The sequence below is a fragment of the Lichenostomus cassidix genome, chromosome 12 (assembly GCF_008360975.1).
Source record: "Lichenostomus cassidix isolate B80296 chromosome 12, HeHo_3.0, whole genome shotgun sequence".
NCBI classification, from domain to species: Eukaryota; Metazoa; Chordata; class Aves; order Passeriformes; family Meliphagidae; genus Lichenostomus; species Lichenostomus cassidix.
The window spans coordinates 16,979,064-17,004,786 of record NC_139493.1 but is presented as its reverse complement, the minus strand read 5'-3'; the positions used below and the strand labels follow the sequence as shown (position 1 = coordinate 17,004,786).

General features: G+C 40.1%; 1 protein-coding gene across 4 annotated transcripts in view; it reads right to left on the bottom strand.

Annotated features, from left to right (window-relative positions):
- IARS1 (isoleucyl-tRNA synthetase 1) overlaps positions 1-25,723 on the bottom strand; it is a 92,611-nt gene that overhangs the window by 26,695 nt on the left and 40,193 nt on the right. For all 4 annotated transcript variants that reach the window (XR_014854794.1, XM_085073035.1, XM_085073036.1 and 1 more), the window contains exons 15-21: positions 16,899-17,025; positions 12,212-12,285; positions 11,192-11,386; positions 6,738-6,824; positions 5,989-6,072; positions 2,728-2,875; positions 542-662 (exon numbers count right to left, since the gene is read on the bottom strand). Coding sequence is in view for 3 of the 4 variants with exons in the window: in XM_085073035.1 (XP_084929161.1) it covers positions 542-662; positions 2,728-2,875; positions 5,989-6,072; positions 6,738-6,824; positions 11,192-11,386; positions 12,212-12,285; positions 16,899-17,025 (836 nt within the window). In the remaining variant the exon portion in view is untranslated. The remainder of the gene's footprint in view (positions 1-541; positions 663-2,727; positions 2,876-5,988; positions 6,073-6,737; positions 6,825-11,191; positions 11,387-12,211; positions 12,286-16,898; positions 17,026-25,723) is intronic.

Sequence of the window (25,723 nt, the reverse complement as noted above, 5' to 3'; positions counted from 1 at the left end):
CCTACAGCTATGCCATATCCTAATACCATCCACCCTGCTGCACACACTCCCACAGCATGATTCCAAAGAAACCCTGTCTGTGGAAGTATACCAGGGAAAAATTTATTGCCAGTGCTCATGTACTTCTCAGAATTATTTTATTCAGCTGGCTTGAGCACTGCCCATTTTATCCCTTTATTTTACAGCTTCTCCAAATTCTATTTAGCTTCCTTTTCACTGCTGTCTTTCAGTGACTATTAGAATATTATTAATTGCTCCAAGCACTGCAGCAGACGTTGTTACAGCAACAAGCTCCATCACTGAGCTCACAGGATTAGCTGTGACAAAAAAAGCCTCATCACTTTTTGAAATCTCATGAACAAGCACAGCAAAATCTGACTTAACACCCATGAAAGCAGCATTCCATGGATTATGGTAGCTGGTTAAAGACTTCCTTCCTTTTATCAAAGTCTCTCATGGAATTTGGGACTCTTTGGATGGAAGGGCAAGCTCTCCAATCAAACATGAAACACCCCCAGACCCCTTGAGCAAAAGTGCATACCTGCCATTTCAGCTTTGAAGAACTGGATGAGGGATTGGGTGAAAGAAAGAATCCATTTATCCATGATGTTATTGCTCTCCTTAACTGTGTTCTCATTGTAAAGGAATTCTCTTCCCTCGTCCTATCATCACCATAAAAACACAAAGCACATTTCCAAGTCATCACGGTATATAATCAAACCTCTATATCCAATTACCTGTCAGCCACCACTATTTTGGCATCTTCCCTAAGTTACACTAGTTTCCTACCAGTAAACATTAAATTCCAGACACAGGTATGTAAGGGAAGGAGCTGTGGAAAACCTGCCTCACCACAATTTTTAACTGCAAACAAGGCCAGTACAATTAAAGAGGGAATTACAATAAGCATTAAATCATTATTATACCAAATCCAGGACACTGGGATTTTACTTTCTCTCTTACAGGAAGAAGCAGAATACAATGAAGAAGTTGCTTAAACCTGTGCATGAAATCTAATTTAAGCATTATCACCTCCAATAGCACACTCTTTTGCCTAATATGGTGCATAGGAAGGGTTTCACTATTTAGAAAGACAACATCCATCTGCTGAATTACCAGAACTATCTGCTTAAGCACATGGATTTTGCACTGGGGTCTTCCATCCCCAACTGAGCTGACATTGCAAGATTTAATGGGATCGCAGCAAAAAGCCATAATATACACTTTAGACAATTCAAAGGTCAAACAGGATAAACAAATGTATTTTGGGGGCAACATCTAAGTTTGTCTGATGAATACTGTCTAGGGATTCTTAAAAAGGACTTGTTAAATATTAGGATCTGGAGTTAGCAAACTTTCTTCCCCAGAGAGGTTGCTAAAAAAGATAAACCCAATTGTTTAAGTCAGCTATTTACTGTACTGATTTCTGAAGTCAGCTGCCTGGACTGATTCAAATAGCAGCTCTGCACAGTGACCAGGCTGCCACTGCAACTGCAATTGGGTACAAGGTTTGGACTTTCCATTTAGCTCCCAGTCTCCCATAAAAGTCTGCACTAACCTGCTGTCATTAATTTCAGCTGGAAGATTAAAATTGGCTTCAACAGAAACTATACAATATACACATCAAATCTTCAATTTTAATGAAAAATTACTAGAAGAAAGAAATTGTAATCTTGCTTTCACGCTGGAAGTGTAGAAACTCCTGTCACTCATCCAGCATTTTTAGTAGACTTCAAATGTAATCTACAAGTCTAAAGCACTATTGCTTTTGTGATTTGCCTTTCTTTCCATTCCATTTCTGAATCTTTTTTCTAAGTTGCATTTAAATTTAACTTTTAAAAAAATAACTGTCACGTTACAGAAGACAATCTTCTTGCTGTGGCTAATGTATTCAGGACTGAGTATTCCCAAGTTAAGCATTTTAATGCAGATTCATAATTAAAGTTCCAGTAAATGAGTTAGCTCAAGAAACTGTCACAGCAGCCACTACTGAAAATAACTTTCCTGCCTGATTTGCAGTGCTGCTTATGTTTGAGCTGGGTGGTGCTGAGCACACTGCTCTCAGGGCAGAGGAGCTTGGGACAGATCCTGCAGGGCTGCAGCTGTCCTGGCCACACCTCCCAGGGGAACAGCAAAAAAAAGCAGCAGCACCAAGGTAGGATCAGTGGGACCTGCTGCCTCCAGCTGCTCTGGCAACACCAACAGGAAAATCCACCCAGGTTCAGCAGGGACATCTCAGAAGGATCCCCTCCAGCACACATGGCTTTAACTGGTGTTCCCAGAGAGGTGAGGAGCAGCAGGTCATTGCTCAGCGTGTCCTGAGCCCACTAACACCAGGTCTGGGCCTCCAATTTCACACAGCTGAATGCAGTAGCATCCCACTGAAGTGAAATAAAAGGGACTCAAGAGCATTCTAATCTGAGAAATAAAAGCTGTCATGTTTTGGCAGTTCCCCACCTTCCTCTCCTCCCTTCTATTTAATAAGTTTGGTCAGGAAAGGAAAGATATAGGTGATTAAAGCTTTATAAAGCATGGTACAAACAAGAAATATCAAATTAAGAGCAACCATAATAAACAACCTGATCTAGCTTAGAACAAGGAGGTAAAGATCAGATGACCTCCATAGTCCAAACCTCCCTTCCCATCTCAATTTCCCTACAATTCTAATTCACTTTAACCCTGAAGAAGCACAAAATCCCTGGCACTCAGCCCCCCAGGGATCTGTACCTTGTGCTGCAGGATGTGAACATTCTGCACCAGGAAGCGATAGGCGTTGTACCAGGGCAGGAACACATCCTTCAGGATATCCCTCACTCCCTCCTCCTTGAACCTCAGGTTTTCTGCTCTCACCACAGGAGAGTTGATCAGGTACAACCTGCAAAAGAAGAGCACAACACTTCAAAGCTTAAAACTGATAGAATTTCACACTAAAAACTCCAAAGATGACTGGGTTGTAGGCATGTAACAAAGTGAACATAAAACCATTTGCTTGTTACTGCTACAGGGGTTTTTCCAAGATGCTGCATATAGAATTTGAATTTAAATTTTCTTTTTCACTCTAGAAGTTAACTGAAATGCTAAAACACGCACCAATGCTATCACAGTATAAAAAAAGCAAAGGTTGCATGGAATTAGTGTTCATTTGAGGGAGAAATATGTCCCTCAGCTTCTTTGCTGTCTCTGAGTTCACAAAAAATCATCTTTATACTTCATCCCATTCCCAAATAAACATTCTGTCTTCAGAAATAAACTTGAATCTATCAAGCTAACTCAAAGAGAAACTAGGCCTTACTCAGGTATCAAAAACACTTGAACACAAACTTGATTTGGACACACTTCATTTAATTTTCCAAATATGAAAACCAAACCAAACATTTTTTTTGTTTAAAAGATCGTGGCATTTTTCAATCCAGATTTATTAACCCATTTTCTCACATTTTTAAACTTTTAAAATCATGATTCTAAACTAATGTAACTTTACAGGCACTTCCTTTAGGAGGCTTTTAAAATCTTAATGGGGTTTGACACAGCACATTCAAGAATACCAGACCATAAAATCTTCAGGAGAGAGGGCTTCTTGCATTAAAACTAATAGATAAAAATAGAGCTGCCAGAGTAAACAGTCAGTAATGCAGCAGAGAAATGGGTCTTTTCAGTGCTGTATTGGAAAATAAAAAAAACAATTTTAAACACAGATTCATAGAATGGCTTGGGCTGGAAGAGATCCCAAAGATCATCTAACTGAATTCGCATCTGAATTCAAATTATAAATTTACAGAAGTACAGAACAATTAATGGCAATTAATTAGTAAGTCCTTAAATGAATCTAGAATTTGTAAGTCTATCCTTAAACCACACCTTGCTTCTATCACAATTATTTAAGTGCTACAGTTTCAGCGCTGTTGTAGTATTGCTTTTGGAGTTTTTTTTGTTTGTTTTAATAAAGCAGCCCTACCCTGTCTTACAATAAGTAAATGTTAAAAGAAGAGCAAGTTCTACATTACCCCAGTGCAAAGATATATCTCTTCCATGGAAAGAGAAATAAGACAATAAAGGAAGGATTCTGTCAATTTAGTTACACCCATTCAGTTACCCACAGGGACAGAGAATAAGACCTTCCTCACATCAAGCCAGAAAAAAAATAAAGTAATCTCTTCACCCCTCTAAACCAGCAGTTTGTTGCATTATTTCTTCTGCATTTTAAGAGCAGGTTGAGAGGAGGATGTAACTCCTCACTTCTAACAGCAATCCTTAGCCCAGGATAGAGGAAAGCAAAGGCTTTGGAAATACCATGACCAGCAAATTCTTTCTGACAAAGCTCAACTTGGATAGGTCTCCAGCAATATTGAAATGTAACTGGTTTGGCCCTTCTTAAAAATTTCACTCAGGATTCAAGTTTCATGAAGTCTCAAGTTGGGTTGTTAAATTTACTGTGCTGTTACTTCTGCTGTTTGCCCTTTCTGCTCAATTCCATACTCATTTCACCAACTTATAGATATATTTTCCGCTGATCTATTTATCAAGCTACTGCTGAGAATACTTCAAAGCTGGAGTTAAAATATACATATATATTTGTGTACTGCAAAAGCTAAAGTAACTCTGCAGGGAAACAGTACCAAGGAAAAAACCTCAGTTGTAGCTTTTGCTATAAACAGAGAACATCAAGCGCCTCAGAAAAAGCAGAGAACTGAATTGCAGAGCTCCTTCCAGAAATGAGCCCAGGCTGCATTGCTTTTTACTCTCTGTGTGGGTGTAGGTATAAATAAATGTGACATTAAAGAATGAGTACACTGGCAGAAAAATGAATTAGCTTTTTAGAAATTTAGAAAAAAAAAAACCCAAAACCATGAATAATGGAAGTGTAACTTCTGGTGTTTGAGATTTTTTTGGTTTGTTTATAAAAAAAGGCAGGGTTTTGTTTTTTTTTTTTTCAACAGAAACATCACCTGTAATTTAAAAATCTCCAGTATGAGTAACTCCCTTTTCACTTATTATTGCAGCTACCAACTCACTGCTACCCTGCTAACACACCTCGTTTATTTGTAAAGAACAACCTTGATCAAATTTGAGAACTCCACCCAACTCTCCATTGTAAACATGTGCTGGGTCTCTTAAATGCTAAAGCTTGAAACAATTAGGAACTTCACACTGATTTTTTTTAATTATCTAGAAGCAACAACCATCTTCCCCAAATAAACATTCAGCTTTCATCCAGCCCATCAGTTGTGTGTGCAGTTGTAACACACACAATGTGGGATAGCTGAAGGTTTTCTTATATATCCAAGAATTACAGGGCTCTAGAGAAATGCCCAAGTGGTGCATTCCTGTAGTTATTAAAATGTCTTTATTGTACTTTTACCTCAAGGTACCACTTGATGCATGTAGTCAGTGCACCAAGCCAGAGGACCAAGTGACTGTGTAATTACTTTATATGTTCCTGTAATTTTAATGAACCACTTGAACTGTGTTTAATCTGTTTGACCAGGACAATTTATCTACACACATTAGGCTGCTCCACTTCTGCTCTTCTGCTTCCACTACTATTACGTGCAAATTATATACTCAAATCACCAAAAACAAAGCACTTTCTCTCTAGAAAATGTGTGGTATAAACAGCAAACAAATGTTTTGTGCATTATGCAGTGACCCCTTAGACAGTGATTTAATAGTGACCTTGTAGTATTGTTATCACATATTTTATTCACGTTTTCACTGGCTCAACTCAGACTATCAGTGCTGGTGGAAGCACATAAGCTTGGCCTTGAGGGAGACATGACATGGGTAAGGAAACTGGAGGCACTGCATTCCCAGCCAGTTCTTTGGCATCATCCCCTCTTGCAGCTACTTGGCTGTCACAGGGGTCTAGAAGCTTCTAGAATTAACTTTCTTCCTGCTGCTGTGAACCCTCCCCAAGCAGCCTCTTGGAATGGATCTGCCATGAGCAGAGAGCCAGCACACCACACTGAACATCCACCAAGGAAATCCTACCTGAGTGCATCAGCTCCATAGCTGTCCACAATGCTCATCGGATCAGGGTAATTCTTCTTCCTTTTGCTCATTTTTTGGCCATCACTAGAAAAGAGCAGAATGTAGGCATCAATTCCCAGAACTCTTGTAAAACATGGATAAAGAAAAAAGGCCCTTCAAATCCTGCTTCATTTTTCTGTCCTATTATGTTCCTGCTGGCACAGACATAATTATATATATCTATACATTAGCACATTGTTTCTGTATGACTGCTGAACCCACAAGAGCAACTGAAAAAACCCAAAACCCAGCCCAAGAGGCTCCCAAGTTACAAATCCAAGCAGGAAATCTGTCTTTCCTACCAAAGCTGAGGGAAAATGCACTTGTATTTTCATCAATCCCTCCAGCCCACCAGCAAAGCTTCATTCGAAAATAAACAAATATAATTAACTTAAAATAACATCTAAAACTACATTTATCATCCCCTTTACTCTGCACAACAGCTATAATTTCTTTCCTATTCTTATTATTCATTTTCTCTCCCTCTCTAGGCAGGACTAATCCTGCTGGAAAGAACGCAGTGCAGCAGACAGCTGGGATGTGTGAGCCTCTCACTCTCAGGTGCCTCTTATCTCCTGCAGCACTGATATCACCCTGGCAAGTCTTAACAGCTCCAAAGTCCATTTCAGATTCCATTTACAATTTGCAGGACTTATCTGAAACATTCTTTGACTAAAAAGCCGCTCAGGAATGAGCTGATTGACACCAACCTGGCAAGGACGAGGCCATTCACGATGACATTCTTGAAAGGAGGCCTCCCAAAAAGAGCAGTGGACAGCACCAGCAAAGTGTAGAACCTGAAACAAAAGACAACATAAATGTGATTTTATAAATACACCGAGCTAAAGCCTGCATGTCTTCATTACAAAATAAATGTTTTATTATGCTGCTTTCCTCCAGCAAAGATAAATTTGAAGTCTGGGGAATGTTTATGTGGCTAAGAGTCAGAAGAGGAGCTTATTGAAAGTAGATCTGCCTATTTGTAGCATATCATGGTCTTTGCTCAGCTGGGATCTGCTAGTCCAGGAAGGCTGAAAGATTCTAATAGGAAGCAACAGGAAGGTCATGAAAAAGAAAACTGCAGCATTTCCCTCTTTAATACAAAAAAGGGAATTCTACCCCTGAACAAGTTTCCTACTTGCTCACTGCAAAGCTGTGAGCACAGGGTCAGTCAGGACCAAACACAGCACTCAGGACCAGCATACCTTTGGGGGTGTGTGTTAATTGTGTATTCTTCAGCCTGACAGACAATGGAACACAGCATAAAAATGGAAAAGCAAATTATCAAAAATGAGAGAAGCCTCCTTCCAAACCAGCCACAGGTTTGACTGGAAGGAGGTTGTGGTTACCTGCTTAAATCAGCCATCACTAGGAAATCTGAGCATGTTCCCACAACAAAGGGCAGCAGTGGTTCCTCCCCATTCTATTGGATGTGTTTACAACCACTCTAACTATCTGGACCGTTTAGAAATCAGTGCTGGAGCAAGCACAGGCACCTGTTGTTCACAAGGGTGATGTATGGTTATATCTGGGAAATTAAGTGGAAGTGCAGGATGATGTGATAATTTCACACTCAGGAGCCAGAGCTTTCACCAAAGGAGGGATCTGTGAGCTGCTGTAACTGCACTGTTGGTAATTACTTTTAAGAAAGTAACTGGAGGGTGGGCAACAGCTTTTCTGGCTCAAAACAGGCATCACACTGACAACTGCTTAGCAACCTTCAAAGAGAAGGTGATTATAAAAAACCTATAATAAGGCACAGGAGGTTAGGTCTCAGAACTACATATTTGAATGAAGATTTAGTGGAGAAACACTTCAGTGGGGGGGAAAAAATACATCTCTATGTTCCAAAGCTGTTTTTATCAGAAAGCAACCTATAATTGCAAAAGCATTATTCTGACACTTGAGGGTCCTCTGCAGAGGTTGCTGTGTGCATTTATTAATTGACTTCCATGACAACTCTGATGCTTATCTCAGACAGGCCCTGAACTCTCCAAATCACCTCAACTAACACTGCAGGACACAAATTCTCTTTATTAAACTGCATTTTAATTTAATGGATTTTGACCAATACACCTCCACCTGCACACAAACATTTGTACTCAAAATCCCTGTCTTGATTTTTAACTTTCTCAATAAAAGCCCTAAACACAAATACCTGACTATTTACTCTCATGACTAACACCTCTAGCCTACAGGGCTCAGAGTTCATTACAAATGCAGTTCTTCCTTAGTATTTACTAAAAGATTCCTCATTGACAAACTCCCAGCACTTCCTGCAAACTGGGGCACAAATTCTCACACTAGAGCACCTGCATTTGCAGGTAAAATGTACAAATCAGAACAAACGAGGAGAGATTTCAATATTGTTTAGGAATTCCTAATTCCCTGTATTAGGAAAATTGTACAGGCAGACTGGGGCTGCTGAAAAAATGCATCCAAGGATACTTCACCAATTTTATGTTCCAATTGTGAAACCCAAGGAGGCTCAGCATGAGGTCTCTTAGGTGATGACAGCTACAAGACTGTCTTTCAGAAACTGTGATCCACATATTCGGATGGAACTCTTCTGATTGTTCCTCAGGTTGTGCTTTTAAAATTCACCTCATTCACTCTGAATATTTTTAGGGACTGTCTTTCTGCACCTTATTTTTGAAATATCTTGTCCACAGACACATTTGTTTCCTGAAAACTTCCTCAGCTTCTCTCTGCTGCTTCACCTTCCACTCACCAAATCTCAGTCTGTTTCTAGGTATGCCCTTGCACATTCATTCAGCTGTCAGTCAAACAACAGTAAAAAGCCTTAACAGGCACAGAAATTCACTTCTTTGCTCTACTTTCCACTTAAGAGAAAACAGGAAGGGAATCTTTTCTCCCTTTTTTCTCGAACAACTGTGGGTAAACTCACGATCCTGTGGTTCATGCCAAAAGCCTCCAGCTGTGAATTCCCTGTGGGCCACCACATTCTGACCATGACCATAAATCCTGCTGCATTTCCCAATACACAGTCAGAGACAGAGCCTTTCCTACCACTGCCTGCACTGCCAGTCTTACAACACGGCTACTCCGAGATTTTTGTCCTGTGGCTTTAACAAACAATATTCAGCTGTTTCTCTATCCATGCAGAAAGTCATCAAAAGTATCACTTCCCTGGACAACCACCTTTGTCACATTAATTCTCCCCTTGTCTCCCTTGATTTTTTCTCCTCCTCTGTGCAGTGAACCAAAAGCCACCAGACCTCCATGTCCTGAGCCTTCCCCCACCTCCCAGTCCTCACCTCCAGCAGCTGCCATCTCTGACCTGACACAAAACCAATCTCCATTCTCCATCTTCACACTTTCCACAGGATGTGCCAAATACAAATCACATCCTGCGCTCTTAGCACTTCAGAACTCCCCTGCTTGTTGTTCTCTTAAACCTCATCTTAATTCCTTCTGTCTCTCACAAATCAGAAGCGCTCTGCTGCAAATCACCTACAGCTTGCTGTTAGCAAAGCCACAGCTCATGAACAGCCAGGAGCACCTGGGAGCAGCAGGGATTGAGAGAGGTGCTTTGATTTTGCGTCAAATCAGGTGAACCACACCTGGCTGTGGGTTAGACTCCCAGGAACCTTATGCTGATGTTAAAAATAAATAGCAATATAGGCCAGACTGCAAAGGGAAAGCTTCCTCTGGCACCCTGACTGTGGCACACAAGTGTGAGCAAAGCCTACACTCAGTGTGTGCCACACACCAATCCACTCTGCCATCCCAATCCCAAACAGCTAAACCCTCACATCAAAAATCCCTCATTCCTCCTTATTTTTACCTGAACTGGAACTACCAGGAATTTGCCATCCACATGAAAATCCATTTTTAATTCTGCTGAGCTTCTACAATTCAGTAGCTCCCTTGCACAATGTAAGAATGAGCATGTTACAGAGGTTTTTTTTAAATTTCATTTTCTGTAATCTAAATTACAAGTGCCCTTTGATCTTTATAAAATGTTGCAGGGAAAAAATCAATTTCTGTCCACACCTTTTGCATGCATGTTATGTCTTTATCCTGAGTTCTTTCATTAAAAAAGAAAAAAACCCACTATTTTCTAATTTTTTTCCAGATTAAAAAAATGAAGAGGGAAAACCAAGTTTTTAATTCTCCTTTTGCTACCCAACAGTACCTAATTGTATACTAAGGTATTAGATAATTTTTTGCACCACAAGTAAGGGGTTGAAAAGTGAAGACATATTTCTCTACAATCATAAATTTAGCTGTATTTGGCATTGCTCCTGCTTTGGTTGGTTGGCTGGTTTGCTGGGGGAGTGGAGGAGTGGGCAAAGGGAAGTGCCAACTATATTTCAGAGGAATGTATTTAGCTCTAATACCTCAAGTTACTGGATGGAAATGTTCTGCTTGGACAAAGTCAAGCTCACTAATCCAGAAAACACAAAAATTCATCCTAATCTGTCCAATTTTACAGTCAACCTCAAACTTCAAACACGGACTAAACACTTTAAAATGCTAAAACTAAAACTGTATGCAGGCATACAAGTATGTATGAGAACATTAACCACAGAAAATCACAGAAACATTTTCACCAATGCTTGAAAAGTATTTACCCAGAGTGAAATAAGCAGATTACGTTTATAGCTAAAATATTTGATTTTTTTTGTGAACTATACAATCTTAAAAATGTATGGTTTCATTTAATTTTTTTTTCTGCACTCATATAAACCCAAAATTCAAATTTAATCTTAGGCCAAAAATTACTAGGCTTGAAATCCTCAAACTATTGACTTCCATTTCCACTGACTCAATTGCAGCTCTGTTTTCTAGTAGATAACTCAAGTTCTGTGATAAGGAAAAATCTCAGCAGCTGAATTATCAAGCCAAAGATGTGCCCAATTACCTAATGGTGTTTTCCATCAGAACTGGGAAGATCTCTTGCTAATATTGTATTTCTACAGCTCTTTTGTCACCAGGCTTTAGATTACCTTGTGTTTTGTTTAAAAAAGTAATCGCACACTATCTGTAGAGCATTAAAGATATAAAAGATAAAATATAAAAGCACTGAAATAAACGCATTAAATATTAAAAAATGCCGTTAAATAAATATATGAATTATTAACTAGCACAGCATCAAAGCAAGGCAATACAGGGCAATAATGAAGTGTCCCAGCATTACCATCCGCGGGTCTGGTCGATGCCCTCGGCGATGAAGTCGGCAGGGAAGGCATCCTCGAATTCGCGCTTGTTCTCGAAGGGGTAGTGCGCCTGGGCGTAGGGCATGCTGCCGCTCTCGAACCAGCAGTCAAACACCTCGGGCACGCGCCGCAGGCAGCCCTTCCCGCTGCGCGACGGGATGCTCAGCTGGTCAATGCTGCGGGGACAAAACAGCCAGAAATCCAGACAAAACCGGCGGTTAGGAGAAGTTCACCTCACTGGACCGCATTAGGACAACTTGAGTTTATCCAATTCTTAAAAAATACCAGCACTTCTGATGCCTAAAAAGCTGGTAAAAGTAAGATGCAGACACCGCAGTACAGGGAAAAAGGATATTACCTTAGTTTAATAGGCTCCCAGGTGCACCATCGTCAAAGGTGGAACTACACCAACGAACACATCAGGTACAACACATATACAATTTTATGGACCTCCCAAATTAGCATATCTATCTAAAATCCCCCAATAAGAAACTTAACAAATGAAGTAATTGTCCCCGTATTCTAATTACCCCCTCCTAAATGAGGCTACAATATAGTTTACAAAAACATGTTCCAGAAAGGAGGCTCCATCCAAGGATGGTGCCTCATGTTTTGAGATAGTAGGGATGTTTTGTCTTCCCCAGAGAACCCCAAAGTAGGCTAATATCAGAGTACAAAGGTTATAAACATGTGGGGCTGAGGTACAGGGAATAACAGGTACAGGGAATGGGTATAACATGTATAAAAAGGGTATAAAAAGAGTATAAAGAGAAAGGACAAAAACCATCAGGCATCATTTCCTTTGACAATCTCTATAATTTTGGTATCAACAGTGTTTAAAACAAAAAAAGGGAAATTTGTATGTCTTAAATCATAAGTCCTGTTACAACTCTTCCACTTCCTCCAAATCTGTTTCCCACAGTTTAGGCAAAGAAAAAACCCAAGATTTTTGTGCCTGCTCATCTATTTCTAATGATCAGTGAACAGTGTCTGTGACCCACCTTTCTCGATGGAGATCTGTGACTTTCACTCCAGTCAGCTCTTCCAGTTCTGCCACTGAGCCAACACAAACCACCTAAAAAAGACATTCAGGAAATTTAGCCAGTTATTTGCACACAGCAGCAATTGTTTTTAACATCACATGCAAGACTTGTGGGTCGGTCAGTATCTTCTGCAGCAGTTGATAGAGCTGAAAAACCAACAAGAATTTTGTACAAGGGTTTCCTTCCTCAATCTAACAAAGCATCAAATTATGTTAGAGACTACTGTCCTTATTTAATACAATTCGTGTTACAAGAACTGGAGACTCCAGAGCAGCAGCACCTTGGCAGGTTTTCAAAAAAGGTGGGATTTTGTGGGGTTTTTTCCAAACAAACCACAACCAACAGCCTCTGAAAATGCAATAACTGACTTTTATACAAGTAGGAATTTCATATCCCAGATTCCTCCCCTGGAAGCAGCTCACTATACATGCAAATGTTCCACCCCAGGTACACTAAACTGTACATGTTAAAGGCTTTTCATTTAAAGTGAAGAAAGTGTCACAGCTATCAAAGGGGTTGCTAAGAAAGACTTTTCTTGGTTTTCTTGCATCAACACAGTATTGAGAAAAAAGCAGATTTCCACACCAGACTTGCAATGACATAATGAAATGCTGATGAAACTGTGATTCTGAAAAACTGTAAGAGAGAAGGAGAAAAGCAAAGCTTTCCTTGCTTTAGGTTTTACTAAAGTTGAGCCCTGTGGCCTCTCTCATCTGGCAGGACTCACAAGCTGCAGTGCAGGCGTGGCTTTTGGAGATGCTGTCCCACATGCCATCAGTCCCACTTAGAACTGCCATGGAAAAACCCCAGGGTTTGACAGATCTGACAGGGAAGGAGTTAAATGTAGCACCATAATGAAGCTGTAAATAGGCCAGACATCTTCCACATGAAATAACTTTCTAAGTTGCTCTCAAGAAACAAAAAAAATCACAACAGTGATAGCAATTCCTATAGCTAGTCTTAAACATATGCATATGTATACACATGGCAATTGTGACTAACTACAAGGTTTTGGTGTATTCAATTCCAAAAAACTGTCATGAATTACAGAGAAGACAGAAACTCAGTCTGATTTGGTTTTTAAGACATGATTTTCCCAGTCTGATTCAACCACTGATCTGCATTACTAATCACCATCTTCTATTGTTAAAGTACTTTGGAAATGTGATTTTATAATTACTTTTATCGTTATCTTTTTTTTCTGGAAGAAGTCAGGCAGGACAATGATTCCACCAGCCAGATAACAGTAGCCTGCAGAACACACAGCCAACTACACCAGGGGATTGATCCCAGGTAAAAGTATCTTTATCAACAAACTATTTTTAACCCAGATCTGTTCTTCATTCATGTGGCCCCATAAGCAAACACACAGGCTCAAGTGAGCAGCAGCAGGTGCTCAGTTCAGCACTGCTGGAGGAAGAAAAGGTTTTAATAGAGAGATGGATAAAAAGTGACCTTGGATACACCAATTACTTCACCTTGACTAACCTTTATATTCTAATATACTTTCACACTAAGCTCTGGGAGAGCTCTGCTCATTATTTGTTGCTTTTTGTACAAGCACGTCAATGCTGAAGTAAAATTCTGCATATTGATGCAGAACTGCACCCAGAAATCACTCATGGAAGAAATAAACCCCATCTCACATGAAAATTCCAGCAACCCCCAGAGGAACATACATCTCCCCCCTTGAGTAAGATGCCTCTGTCCAAGGCAGAAAGATGGAGCTACTCTGTCCCAAGGGGAGCTCATTAGATACTGAAAGGCAAGAGGAGAATGCAGTAAATAGATGCTAATCAAATTCAATCCCTCATTAGGCCGCACCCACTCATTTCTGCAAGGAACACAAGGCTCATGCTCTCCAATTAAAGCTGCTGCTCTGGATCCATCCCTTCAGGAGCCATGGCTGCTGGAACAGCCTGGGCCCTCTCCCTACCAGGCATCTGCTCCTCTCCTCCATTTTATGGTTCACATCCACTACAGAACCAGCTCTACCAGCATTTACCAGCAGCAAAGACCAAAATCAACAGGCTGGACTGGGGGCTGTTAGGGGTTATGGGTTTGCCATTTCAGCTCTGTTCAGTACCACAGTCAGGACTAAGGAGTGCCCACAGAAAGGAAGAAGCCCACATTCCCTGTCAGCAAGACATTCTGGGACATCCAGAAAGCATCTGATGAATATTAAATAGGAGAAGAAATGACTGCTACAGTCAGCCAGAAGGGGTCTGAATGCAGCCTCAGAGCAGCCCAGAAATGGAGCTATTGAGGTTCCCTCACCCTCAGAGAGCAGAGCCACAGTCCTCTCGTTCTGCTGGGCAAGACTGAGCAGCCAGCCTAGGGCAGGGTTACCCTGAGGGACAGGCCAGGAAACAATCAGAGAACTTCCACAACATCACTGAATATCCAACACTATCATTTGCATGCAAGTCCCATAAAATGAGCCCACGTCTGCTTTACCAACTTGGGGGTTACATTAAAAAGCTTTATTGTCTAATCCAAATGAGATGTGTTTCTCCACTGAGGAAATGGTTGGAATTTGAAAGCTTAAAATGATAAACTGTCTGCAAAAATGTGGCAATAAACACAAGCTTCAAAATTTCGCTTCCATTACGTGTCTCTACCTGATAATTATGCTAAAAGAAAACTAAAATAAAACTGTGCGAAACCAGTTATTGATTTGTAATAAAATTCATTTTAATACCAATTAATTCACCTTACTGTATATTAAATAAGGAATTGTTATTACTTCTCCAGCATTTAATATGCAAAGCATAATTGCGTGCAACAAAGTGTTCTTCTGAGAGCAAGATGTGAGGAGGCTGCTCTGCAATCCCACATGGCACCAGGCTGCAGTAAAACTGGAGTCAGGGAATTCTGAGGGAATATCATTACTGGGAGAGCAGATGTCACCTAGGCTTTAAGTTCCACATCAGTTCCAGTGGTATTTGTCTTTCAAGCCGTATCTCACATGCATAAAAAGAGAGTGAATATTAAGAAAAAAACCCTAACTTGAAATTTAGTTTGGTTCAGAAGCTGTATTCAGCTACTAAAGCACAATATTCAGACTCTGGAGCAAACAGAAATGTGTAACATCTATGGATAGAAATAATAGACCTGTTGGTATTTCCATCATTATTCAGAACACTGAGCCCTGAGGAATATTTGCAGCTCGTTTCAAAGGAAAGGTCAATCTTCCAAGTTAGACATCATTTTGTTATTAAAAACTAACAAATCAAACCTAGAAAAGCAAAAAAAAATCTCTACACACAGGAATACAGTTATGGGGAGACTGTACAGAAAATGAAATATTATTAGAGGCAAGGAGTGGAAGTAATGAAACCTTTACACAATCTTTTTCAGCTGTAGAGTGAAATACCCAGGCACAAAACTGAAAGCCTTTTTATTACCAAAAAAAAAATTTATATCAAACAAGGGACTTAGAAATGTTGTATGAATGTGAAAAAAGTACATATAAATTGTCAGTCTTCAAACTTCAACTGTTATCGAGAGACAAAAGCACTTGGTTTGTCAGTAATTTACAAACACACTCACAGCATAAATAGTCTTGGCTTTTGGCTTCTTTCTCAGATACTTAAATTCTAATTGCAGGAGTGTCTCCCTCCCTCTCCCAGTATCTCCCTGCCTACCAAGATTCCCAGTGAAGAGGAAATAAAAAATGCTTTATGGTGCACATCTAAGCAATAGCAAGTTTAAGACCATAAAATACTTCTCTAGCAGATGTTTTCCTACTCGAGGTCTTTCAGGTCTAAAATGAAGAGTAAAACTTTTTAAAATCGAGAGAGATAAAAATAAAGCCTTGGGATGCTGCCATCAGTATTTACCTTCCATGGACATCCTGACACTGATTACCATTTCCTGCTTCCAGCATGAGGAATCATGTGTCTAATGGAACTAACCCAGCACAAAACCAAAGAAATAAAGAAGGAGAACAACACACAAAACCCCCAAACCCATTTTATCTTCAGAAAGAGTTTTTAAACCATCAAAGGTGTGTAAATTGTTCACTCGTACCCTCTGCATTATGTTACCAGTGCAGTGTACCTTACAACTTGACAAAGCTCATTTCTAGCACTCCCATTATACATTTTCATCATTCCATCAGATTTATATTTTTACAGTCTGCTACATTCACATTTGTGGCACTACAAATGTGTATCTTCACTGTTCTGCTGTGGTGGACTTGCTTTTATGCCTTCAGCAACTCATTTGGCTGGAAGTAACCAACCACCAGAATTTCAAAAGCAAACTGAAAAGACTGATTTACTAAAAGAAAAAAAAATCCCCTCCGTGCCATTTTTCTCACTGCATTTATTATTTCCTTTAGATTTGCCATCACTGCAAATTCTTCTGGGAAAGACAAGATTAATTTTAATGTAAAAACCAAGAAAAATTGCTTGCAGTTCTCAAGCAAAAGCAAAGAAAACCTGTACAGGCACACAAATGCACCCATAAATATGCATAGATCTATCACCTATTATATACATACAGATAGCTTATACAGCTATGCCGTTAAAACACGTTAATAGAACTTCAGACTGCAGCAGCCAAAGATACACCAAAATAAGCAAACAATATGTACAGCCAGGGTTTTTAGCCAACTGGAACCTTTCATTTCCTCACTCACCTCTTCCAAATCCTCGCTGACCCACAGGGGGATGGGGGTTCCCCAGTAGCGGTTCCGAGAGATCGCCCAGTCCCGAGCATCCTTCAGCCAGTTCCCAAAGCGCTTCTCCCTCACAAAGTCTGGAACCCTGCATCAAAAATAATGAAAGTATTCATTTATCACTAGGTTCCCCTTAAAAGAAAGCTGGTTAGAATGGGTTATATTTGATTTCATCCACCAAAGAAGTTCAGTTCAGCGTTGATACTAATTGGAGCACATTCCAAAGTGGCTGCTGCAAGGCCGTTGGAGGTGCTGCCAAAAAACACAACACTGCCTTCTTCTGACCTCCAGGTAGGCTACAGAAGTGAAAAACACCATCCTTATTTTACTGTAAAATAACCCAGAAAAACATGTGCAACATGAAATGGATTCATTAGGAATGAAACAACAGCCAAAAGTTCTCAGGTCAGTCCAACACCAGAGGTTTATGGCTAAGGGTGGTAACATTACTGCTTGAATTACACACAGAAAAAGGAACAGCTACTGATTTTGGGGTTGAGTGAAATTCCCAAGATTGAAAAGCCTGAAACAATAGCTTTAAAAGGCACCTTGGATTATGTGTGGTCATCCAGGTATATGCACATTACTCAGGTTGATAGATCATACAAAAAGTCCTTTCCAAGCTATTTATCATCTCACTTGGAATTACCCAATTAAGAAGCTAAACACGCCCCCCAACCACACAACCCTATCAGTGCTTGCTAAATCCTCATTTTGAGCACTAATGAGCACTGAGGGATGTAAAAGACACATTTTCATCATAGGAAAGTGTCTTGGAACTCAAAGGTTAGCACCAGAACCTGATGCCCTGCAAGGTTTCTGGCTGTGCTAAGTGGCCTGGTGGTTTGATTAGAACAATTTGTTTTCTCTCAGGATGTAAACAAACAATTAACTATTTATCCAATGATTATGTGCAGATGAAGGAAAGCAATGGGTTTTATGGTCAACAATATGCTCCCTTCGTGCCTAAAGATGCATTTGAAAACACCAACCTCAAATGAAACTCACAGAAAGAACAACCTTAAGACAGTGTCAGCCCCACAGAAGCTGTGAATGAGCAGCTCACAACAACAAAGTAGCTCTGGAACTGAGTTACTGAGCAAACCATGGCATGTTTTGCTGGGTTTGTTTTTCCAGTCTAACTAGAAAGTCCCTTCCCTAAGTCTGAGCTGGATTAGGAGATCCACGCTTTCTAAAGGGGGAACAGCCAAACTACAAAGCACACAGGGTCTCTTCCACCTTTTCTTTCTGCAGCTCTTGGTTCTCTTGTCAAGTATTTCTTTTTGAAGAAGATTTTTAATCACAGATCAGTCCCAAGAGTAACAAAGATGAAAGGTTCCATAAGAGGCAAAATTAGAAGAATGGATTCACATGACACATTGAGGTAGGATTTGGCCCAGCAGCAGGAGATTTATGAAATAAGTGTGAACAAAAAAAAAAAAGCAAACTATTGATGAAAATAAAAGCTACTCACTTTTAAAAGTTTTACCCATGATGAAGCCATGTGGAGATCTAAAGGCTTCTTGATGCCAATGTTGTCTCAAGTGGATAAAAACTACCCTTACAAGCCTCGCTAAATATCAGCCCGAAGTTCCACAGCTTCCCTAGCTATTTCTGGAGTTACTTTCAGCTGCAAAGTTGTCTTCTGTAACACTTCTCGAATAAAAATCTAATATAAAAAAATTTTAAACAAACTCAGTGACTCATGTTTCACATGACATCTGTAGCCCTGCTTTGAAATTTAGAAACGTATACAGGCTTTCCCAATTTGGTTCAGCGTGGGACTCATTACTATTAACTTTCTGAGGTGACCTTAGGAGACCCTCTCTCCAAACACAAGTGGAAACTGTACAAAGTTCATTAGCATTTGCCCAACATTCCACTAATGTGGAAAACTTCTCTTTACATCACTCCTAAACTAGTTTCCATTTTTCAGAAGTTGTTAGACACTGATTAGCTGAAATTATTAGTCCCATTTAACATAGCTAGAGGCTGAGACAATCCCCCAAAGACATTAAAATGCTAAGAGTTTCAACTCTGCCTCCTCATAACACACATGAAAAATTAATTTTATCCCCAAAGTGGACATTAACCACAAAAATGTATGTGGTGTGATCTCTCTCTCTGAGCTATGCAAGCATATAATTTACCTCTTCTGGTAAAACTGTCTGACCCTGCTGCCAGTTTTCAGTGGAACATAAAACACAAACCACTTCATCTCCTCCGAACCACATTTGCAACAATGATCTATGGCTCTTTAGACAACGCAGGAATAACACTGACACAGCCAGCAAATCAAATAAAAAGGGCCTGGATCTCACACACATTCTGAGCCCATCACTCAAAGGAAGTGTTACTTAAAGCAGTTGGGTTTTGCCACCGCAGAGATGCTGCCCATGGGTGCTGCCCAAGGGCAGGCACAGCTTCCAGGTGGGATTGAGCTGGAAGAGAGGTCTGGAGCAGAACAGCCATGCCAGGCACAGTCCTTCAAGTCTGTTCATTTCTTCTACTTAATCTCACTAGATTTAGCTCCAGATATATACATAAGTGTTAAACTGAGATATCATAATGGAAAAAAATAAAATCAGAGACACCTTCTACTTAAATATTTGATTAGGCTGGGAAAGAGTATTCTCAATGATGTTGTTACTGACAGCTGATCTTTATTTATACCAATTCAGGTTAGTGTTCCTCCAGAGTTTTTTCAGTTTCTTTTAACCCTGCTCTTAGATGTTTTCTTGGTATAGTTCTGTTAAAGTTTCATGCAGATACCATTTTGCCACAGGCATATATTAGCTGAGGCAACATTTTTCACTCTTCCATCTACACAAAGCAGCTTGAAGATAAATGAAAAGCCCTCTCCCATATGCCAATGCACATGTTTGTATGTTTAATCCCACATCCATCACCAAGCCCCTTCCACCTGAAAGCACAGATCTCAGGTTCCTGCTGGTGAGCACTGAGTTTGCAGCTGGGTGTGACCAGAAGGTGCCCAGCTTTACAGCCCATTCAGAGCCCCCTGGACACGCTCACATCTCAGAGAAGATCAAGCCCCAGCACCAGATAGTTCCAAGAGGCTGCAAGTGAAAAATCAAAGCAGCCACGTCTCTCCTGAAGCCATCACGCTGCAGCTCCTCAAACTGAGCTGTGAAAAACAGGTTTTATTTCCCAACTGGCCTACAATTTGTTTGACCTTCAAATTTCTCTGCAAAATGACCCAGATAGGATTTCATACTTCTTTCTCTGACATTTAGCAAGGTTAAAGAGACTGCTGTCTCAGCAGGTCAGCGAGCTCCTGATTCATGGGTGTGGAACAGTGTGGGACAATTGCAATTTCTCCTCTTGGCACCCAGGACAGGGCACTAAATAAACCTCAGGATGCAGACACTGCAGCAGTTGGAAAGTTCAGGGAACTGCACTTCACAGCACAAAGGAATAAATATTGTTTTGCCAAATCATGAATTAGAAAGATTATGAATCCGAGTACAGTTCCAACCTGTTTGAATGTTCATTTCTATCTTACTTTCCCAACATCAAAACTCTATCATACAAGGTAGAGATAATGAAAGTTACCCATTTGCTGCAAATTTCCATGTCCATTTTTGACTGCTTGTTCCTATTTTTGAAGCAGATGTGGGGTTTTGCTAAATTCATGCATTGCTAAGTTCTCTGCACAGTCAACTCCCACATCCTTTCTTGGTAGCTCCTCTTTTTCTTAGTGTCTAAAATAAAAATTCCATTTGACAAGCCAAAAAACCCCATGCACAGCAAAGCAAAACCCAGTCTTTTAGCAACATAGATTAACTTATTACAACAGGAACCATCTTCCTTCTTTGCTTTCAAAAGTCCATGCTCAATTCAGCACCAAATCCCACTAGCAACGTGGGTGTGGATTTTAAAATAGCAATCAGTGACCACCTTGAATGCCCAGGCAGGACTGGGTCTGCTGACAGTGAGCTCCCATGGGCTGACCCAGTGGGTTTTCACCACCAAAACTCAAGGAACAGCATCAATTAAAATAAATGTATTTGCTTTCTGACTCTTGTCTCCTGAGGAGAAATGTACAGGATGCAAATAAAAAGATATTCTAAATTATTATATAATCCAGAAGGAAACTCATTAAAAGGATTAAGATATCTGTTCCTTTTCTGTATATGTCTTTTGAAGCATATTTCTTGTGCTCATAACTCAATTGCAAGTACTGAATACTCAGCTTGTTATTCCATCTGAGAGCTCAGATGTGCTCTGAGCTGGCTCACCGTGCCCCAGTCACAGGATGCAGGAACTGTCTCAAAGCAGCACCAGCCCTCTTTTCTGTAAACACAAACAGCACTGACAAAACAAAACACAACACTGCCCCTGCACAAGCCTCGTGCTTTATCAACAGTTCAACATTAAAAGCTGTTTAAGATATTACATAAAGATGGACTAATCCTTTCTCACTCTTCATCGTTCTTCTCACCAGCTAATTTTATTCATTACATTCTCTGCAAAACCACAACACCTTTATGTATTGGGTAAGATTTACTTCATAATTGCTAATTAAAGGAGTTAAGACTACAAAGTTGATACACAAAACACTACCTTAAGTACTGTGAATTAAGGAACCTAATACCAGATTAAGAAATCTAATGCAGCTTTGGTTCTGAGAGGATGGTCCCAGATTGTCCTGTCCTTTGGCAAGCTGGTAACTTTTTAAGTGCCACCTGAATTTAGGAATCAGTTATAAGTCTGGAAGAGAGAAAGTTACTCTTCCAGAAGATAGCTGAGTTAGAACAGCACCACCAAAGGTGATTAAGTAGTTATTCTACATCATCTAACTAAATATGTACAGATTTATTTAAATTCACAGCATACCAACTGGGGGGTTTATTTTAGGTGCAGAATTTGGCTTTCTTTTTAAACATTAACCAACCCTTAGAAGACAAAGGCTTAAATTCCATTATGTTAATTTACTCTAATAACAAGCCTCCTTCAACATGCCCTCAAATTGATTTTTAATGGTTTTTAATTCAAGGAGATAAAATAAGCAACTATTCATGCCCTTTTGACACTTTAATTAGCACCAATCTATATCATGGACCTAATTAAACATGGGGGGAGGTGGGAGGGAAGAGAAGGGAAGGGAGGAAAGGTCAGTGTGTGCAAGGCAGAATTTCCACTGCAGCAGCCTCTGCTCCTCAGCCTGGGAAAGCTGCTGGAATGCTGCAACCCCACACACCCCACCCGAGTGCTGGGTGCCTCCACCGCTGCATTTCCCGCTCGTGTGCAGCACAGAGGGGCTAAATGAACAGTGCTTTCCATCATTTTGATCTCCCAATGTTTCTCTTGCCTCTTTCCTCCGGGTTCCCATGGCAACCAGCACGTTGTGGTGCGACTGCAATGCTGCTGCAGACGCATCCCCGTCACTGCTGCTCCCGGACACGGCAGCGCAGCCCTGACCTCCAATGCTGGCACACACTGCCACTAAAAACCCTGCTCTGTCTCACTGGTATGACCCAGGCACCCTGCTAATTGCTGTTCCAATTCCTTATCTTATCAACAATCCTCTCAGCCCCAAGCCAGGGAGAAGAGGAGCTTCTACTTGCCTTCTTTCTGCACAGTTTGCTCGGGAATATTCTAACAGTTGCTGTCACAAGAACTTTTGTAGGGCATCAGCACTCAGGGTCCATTGCAATCCACATCTATAATGACCTCTGCATTCCTGTGACAGTGCAGATATTCAGCACACTGCTCATGTCATAGATGTACCAGCTGCCCCGAAAAATCCTGCTGGAGGTGCTTAGTGAACTGGCATTGGGGGGTTTATTTCCCAAGCTTTTCCTTGAAGCAAAAAATAAGCTTTTGGTGACACTTTCCTGGGACTGGAAAGGTGCCTGCTGCATTCATGGCATCATCAGCAATCTCTGCACAAGAGGTTCAGAGAGGAAACAGCAAAATTAAGGCACAGCAGAACACAAGCCATCAAAATCCAGTGAACAAGCCTCAAAATTCACTTCTAATCCTCAGCCATGCCTGATAACAGACAGTAATAAAACCTTCTCTAAATTAGACAAACACAAGGCTAACCCTGCAGCAATTTTTTTCACGTCCTGCTGTAGGCACTGCCACTAATTTGGATTTTTCCTCGGGAAATGTTGCCATCTAGTGACTCCACTTTGCTGTACACATCACAATTGCTACTAGAGGGAGGATCTCATTTGTATTCACAATTCCCCAGTAAGAGAAGTGTGACTGATGACTCAAAAAGAAGAGTTACAACTGCATGGCGATACTAAAGAAAAAATAAAAAAAATCTACACCACGCATTTAAAACTGTTCAGATGAAACATTTTAATATTAACAAACTAAGTAAGAAAATGTCCTGTGAAACTTTCCAAAAAAATAAACAGCAAAAGAAAGAAAAAAGGTTCACTGATTTTCTCCTACTGCTCTACAATTCTTATGATTTCAAATTCTGTTGTCCTGCTACATACAGACTCAGATTTCTTATCTGTGCAAAAATGACAAGTTTAAGTAAAATAAACATTTGGTTTCCATTGCAAATGGTTTCTACACAGCCTCAGGGTTTCTGACACAAACAGGCATCATTGCTGATAACACCACACCTTTCAGCAGGTGGGAGACAGTTTTGTGCTCCAAGATTAAAATGGCCAGGATGAAAAGCTTCCCCAAAGATTGATGTGCTCGACTGACACAGCAGAAGACACTTGGGCTCACACAGGAGCTGCAGGGAGTGTGTGCAAAACTCACACTTGTAACTTCCCTCACAGCAAATGTGTGGTGGGTGGCATTTTCAGCAAGAACTAACAGCTTAAGTGATGAAAGTCAGGAAAATAATACCTTCAACCACACATCAAGCTCTTTATTACAATGCCTGAATTCTTCAATGGCAAGAAGATGCCAGAACAAAAGGTTTGGCTTCTTTGAAGTCCTTGACTGTCTCCCGTCACTGCCTTCCTTCCACTGATGCTCATTTTTCCACTACATAAAGTGCTGCACATCTTATGCAAACAATGTCAGAACTGCACAATGTCTTTAACATTAGAAACTTGGCAACAGTTAGAGGTAAATGTTTCAGGAGTTACTGAAGGAGAACTTTAGGTGAGGTTTGAAAGAAAGGAAAAAAAAAAAAAGAGTTCAAAGCTGATATTTAAATACAAACTACAGAGTCTTTTCCATCAGTCTGCAGATATAGGAATATTACATCCACTGCCAGAAGGATGAGCTACAACAGTTTGGAAACCTCATTATAAATTGTACTGATTTGCTGGTTACCAGTAACTTATAAATTTTCAACTTATACCAACTTTGAACACTGATGACAGGAAGTAGTCCTATACTGTAATATAACCTAGGGTGGGCTGGTTTAGTCTGTGGGTGCATAGAAAATGCTCTTTCAACAAACCATTCTATAAAATAATAGTGACAACAGGTAAGGCTGAAATCCAGACAGCACCTTGGTGCTGCATCGAATTCTCCTTATCAAGAGAGCAGAAAGCCAAGGTCTGACAGGCCTGGATTTTACAGCAGCCAAATCTGCCCCTCTTCATCTCAAACGTGGCATTAGTGGGTGCCTGAATGCAAGATAACCTTTTTAATTCAAGTTTTCTTTTAAATAACCTCAGTTATACAATAGAGAACATTCAGTTACGGAACTTGAATTAAAGGCTGAAACACAGCCCCTAAATACTGCTCCAATTGTGCATTTTCATCAACATCCAACACAAGTCACTTCCCAGTCTGACTGAAATAAGGATGGGACAGAGTAGAGAGGGTTTTTTGGCTTCTGGTTTTACAAAAATGCTGGCACATTACTCATGTAACCATTATTGGAAGCGATGGTTAAATTCATTTTGGAAAAACTAAAATAGAGTTGCTGGTTTTAATAAATGTTGAATGACTATGGCCTTGTAAGTTGGGTAATTCACTAAAAAACTAATTAGAAATGCAATCAGGTTGCAAAGTTTGTCCAACTCTGTTTAATCTATTTCATCAGAAAGGATATCTATCAAGAGGACAGTTATTCTTAAGGGACAATATACCTATCAGTCATTTATAGGAATAAAAAAAGCAATGCAGTCAAACCCATTTTGTAAAGGTTAATATAGTCTGAAAAGCATTTATCCCAAATTTTCTCATTTTCAGGACATGCTGAAACCCCAGAGAGTCCAAAAATAAATTTTTAAAAAGCTACCTATTCCTGTGACACTTTCAGCAATCAAGTCTCTTCAAAAGCAGAAAAAGTAGGTTTAGCGAAGGAAGGAGTTCCCAAAATTTAAATAAATGAATACTGCAGAAGGCCAGCAGTCTCAATGCCAACCTGAGAAGCTACAGCCCAGACAAATTGGCATCAGTAGAGAACACAGGAAGAAACCCTCAAAAACACTGCCTTATTCTTTTAAAAAGCTGCATTTTAAAAGCCAGCTTTAAGTAACAAAGATTACCCAGTATTCAAATGACTATGAAATCACATACTAGAAATATATATTAATATTATTTGTTAATAATTCTGTGATAATACATCTCTACTTGTAGCCATAGTCCCAACAAAAGGCTTCTCACAATCCCTAGGACGACAAGATTTTGAGGAGTCTTTTTTATGTTCGATTATGGAATTGTGTTCAAACTCAGGAATTGCCTAAAGGACAAATGGTTCCTTTAATTCCAAGCATTTTGAATATTTCCCAGTGATGTCACTGCCTGCTCTTCTCACCCAACATTTGCAACAGCAGCTCCAAAATTTGCTTCCACTTGTAACCCCACTACTCAGCACTTCCAAAAAG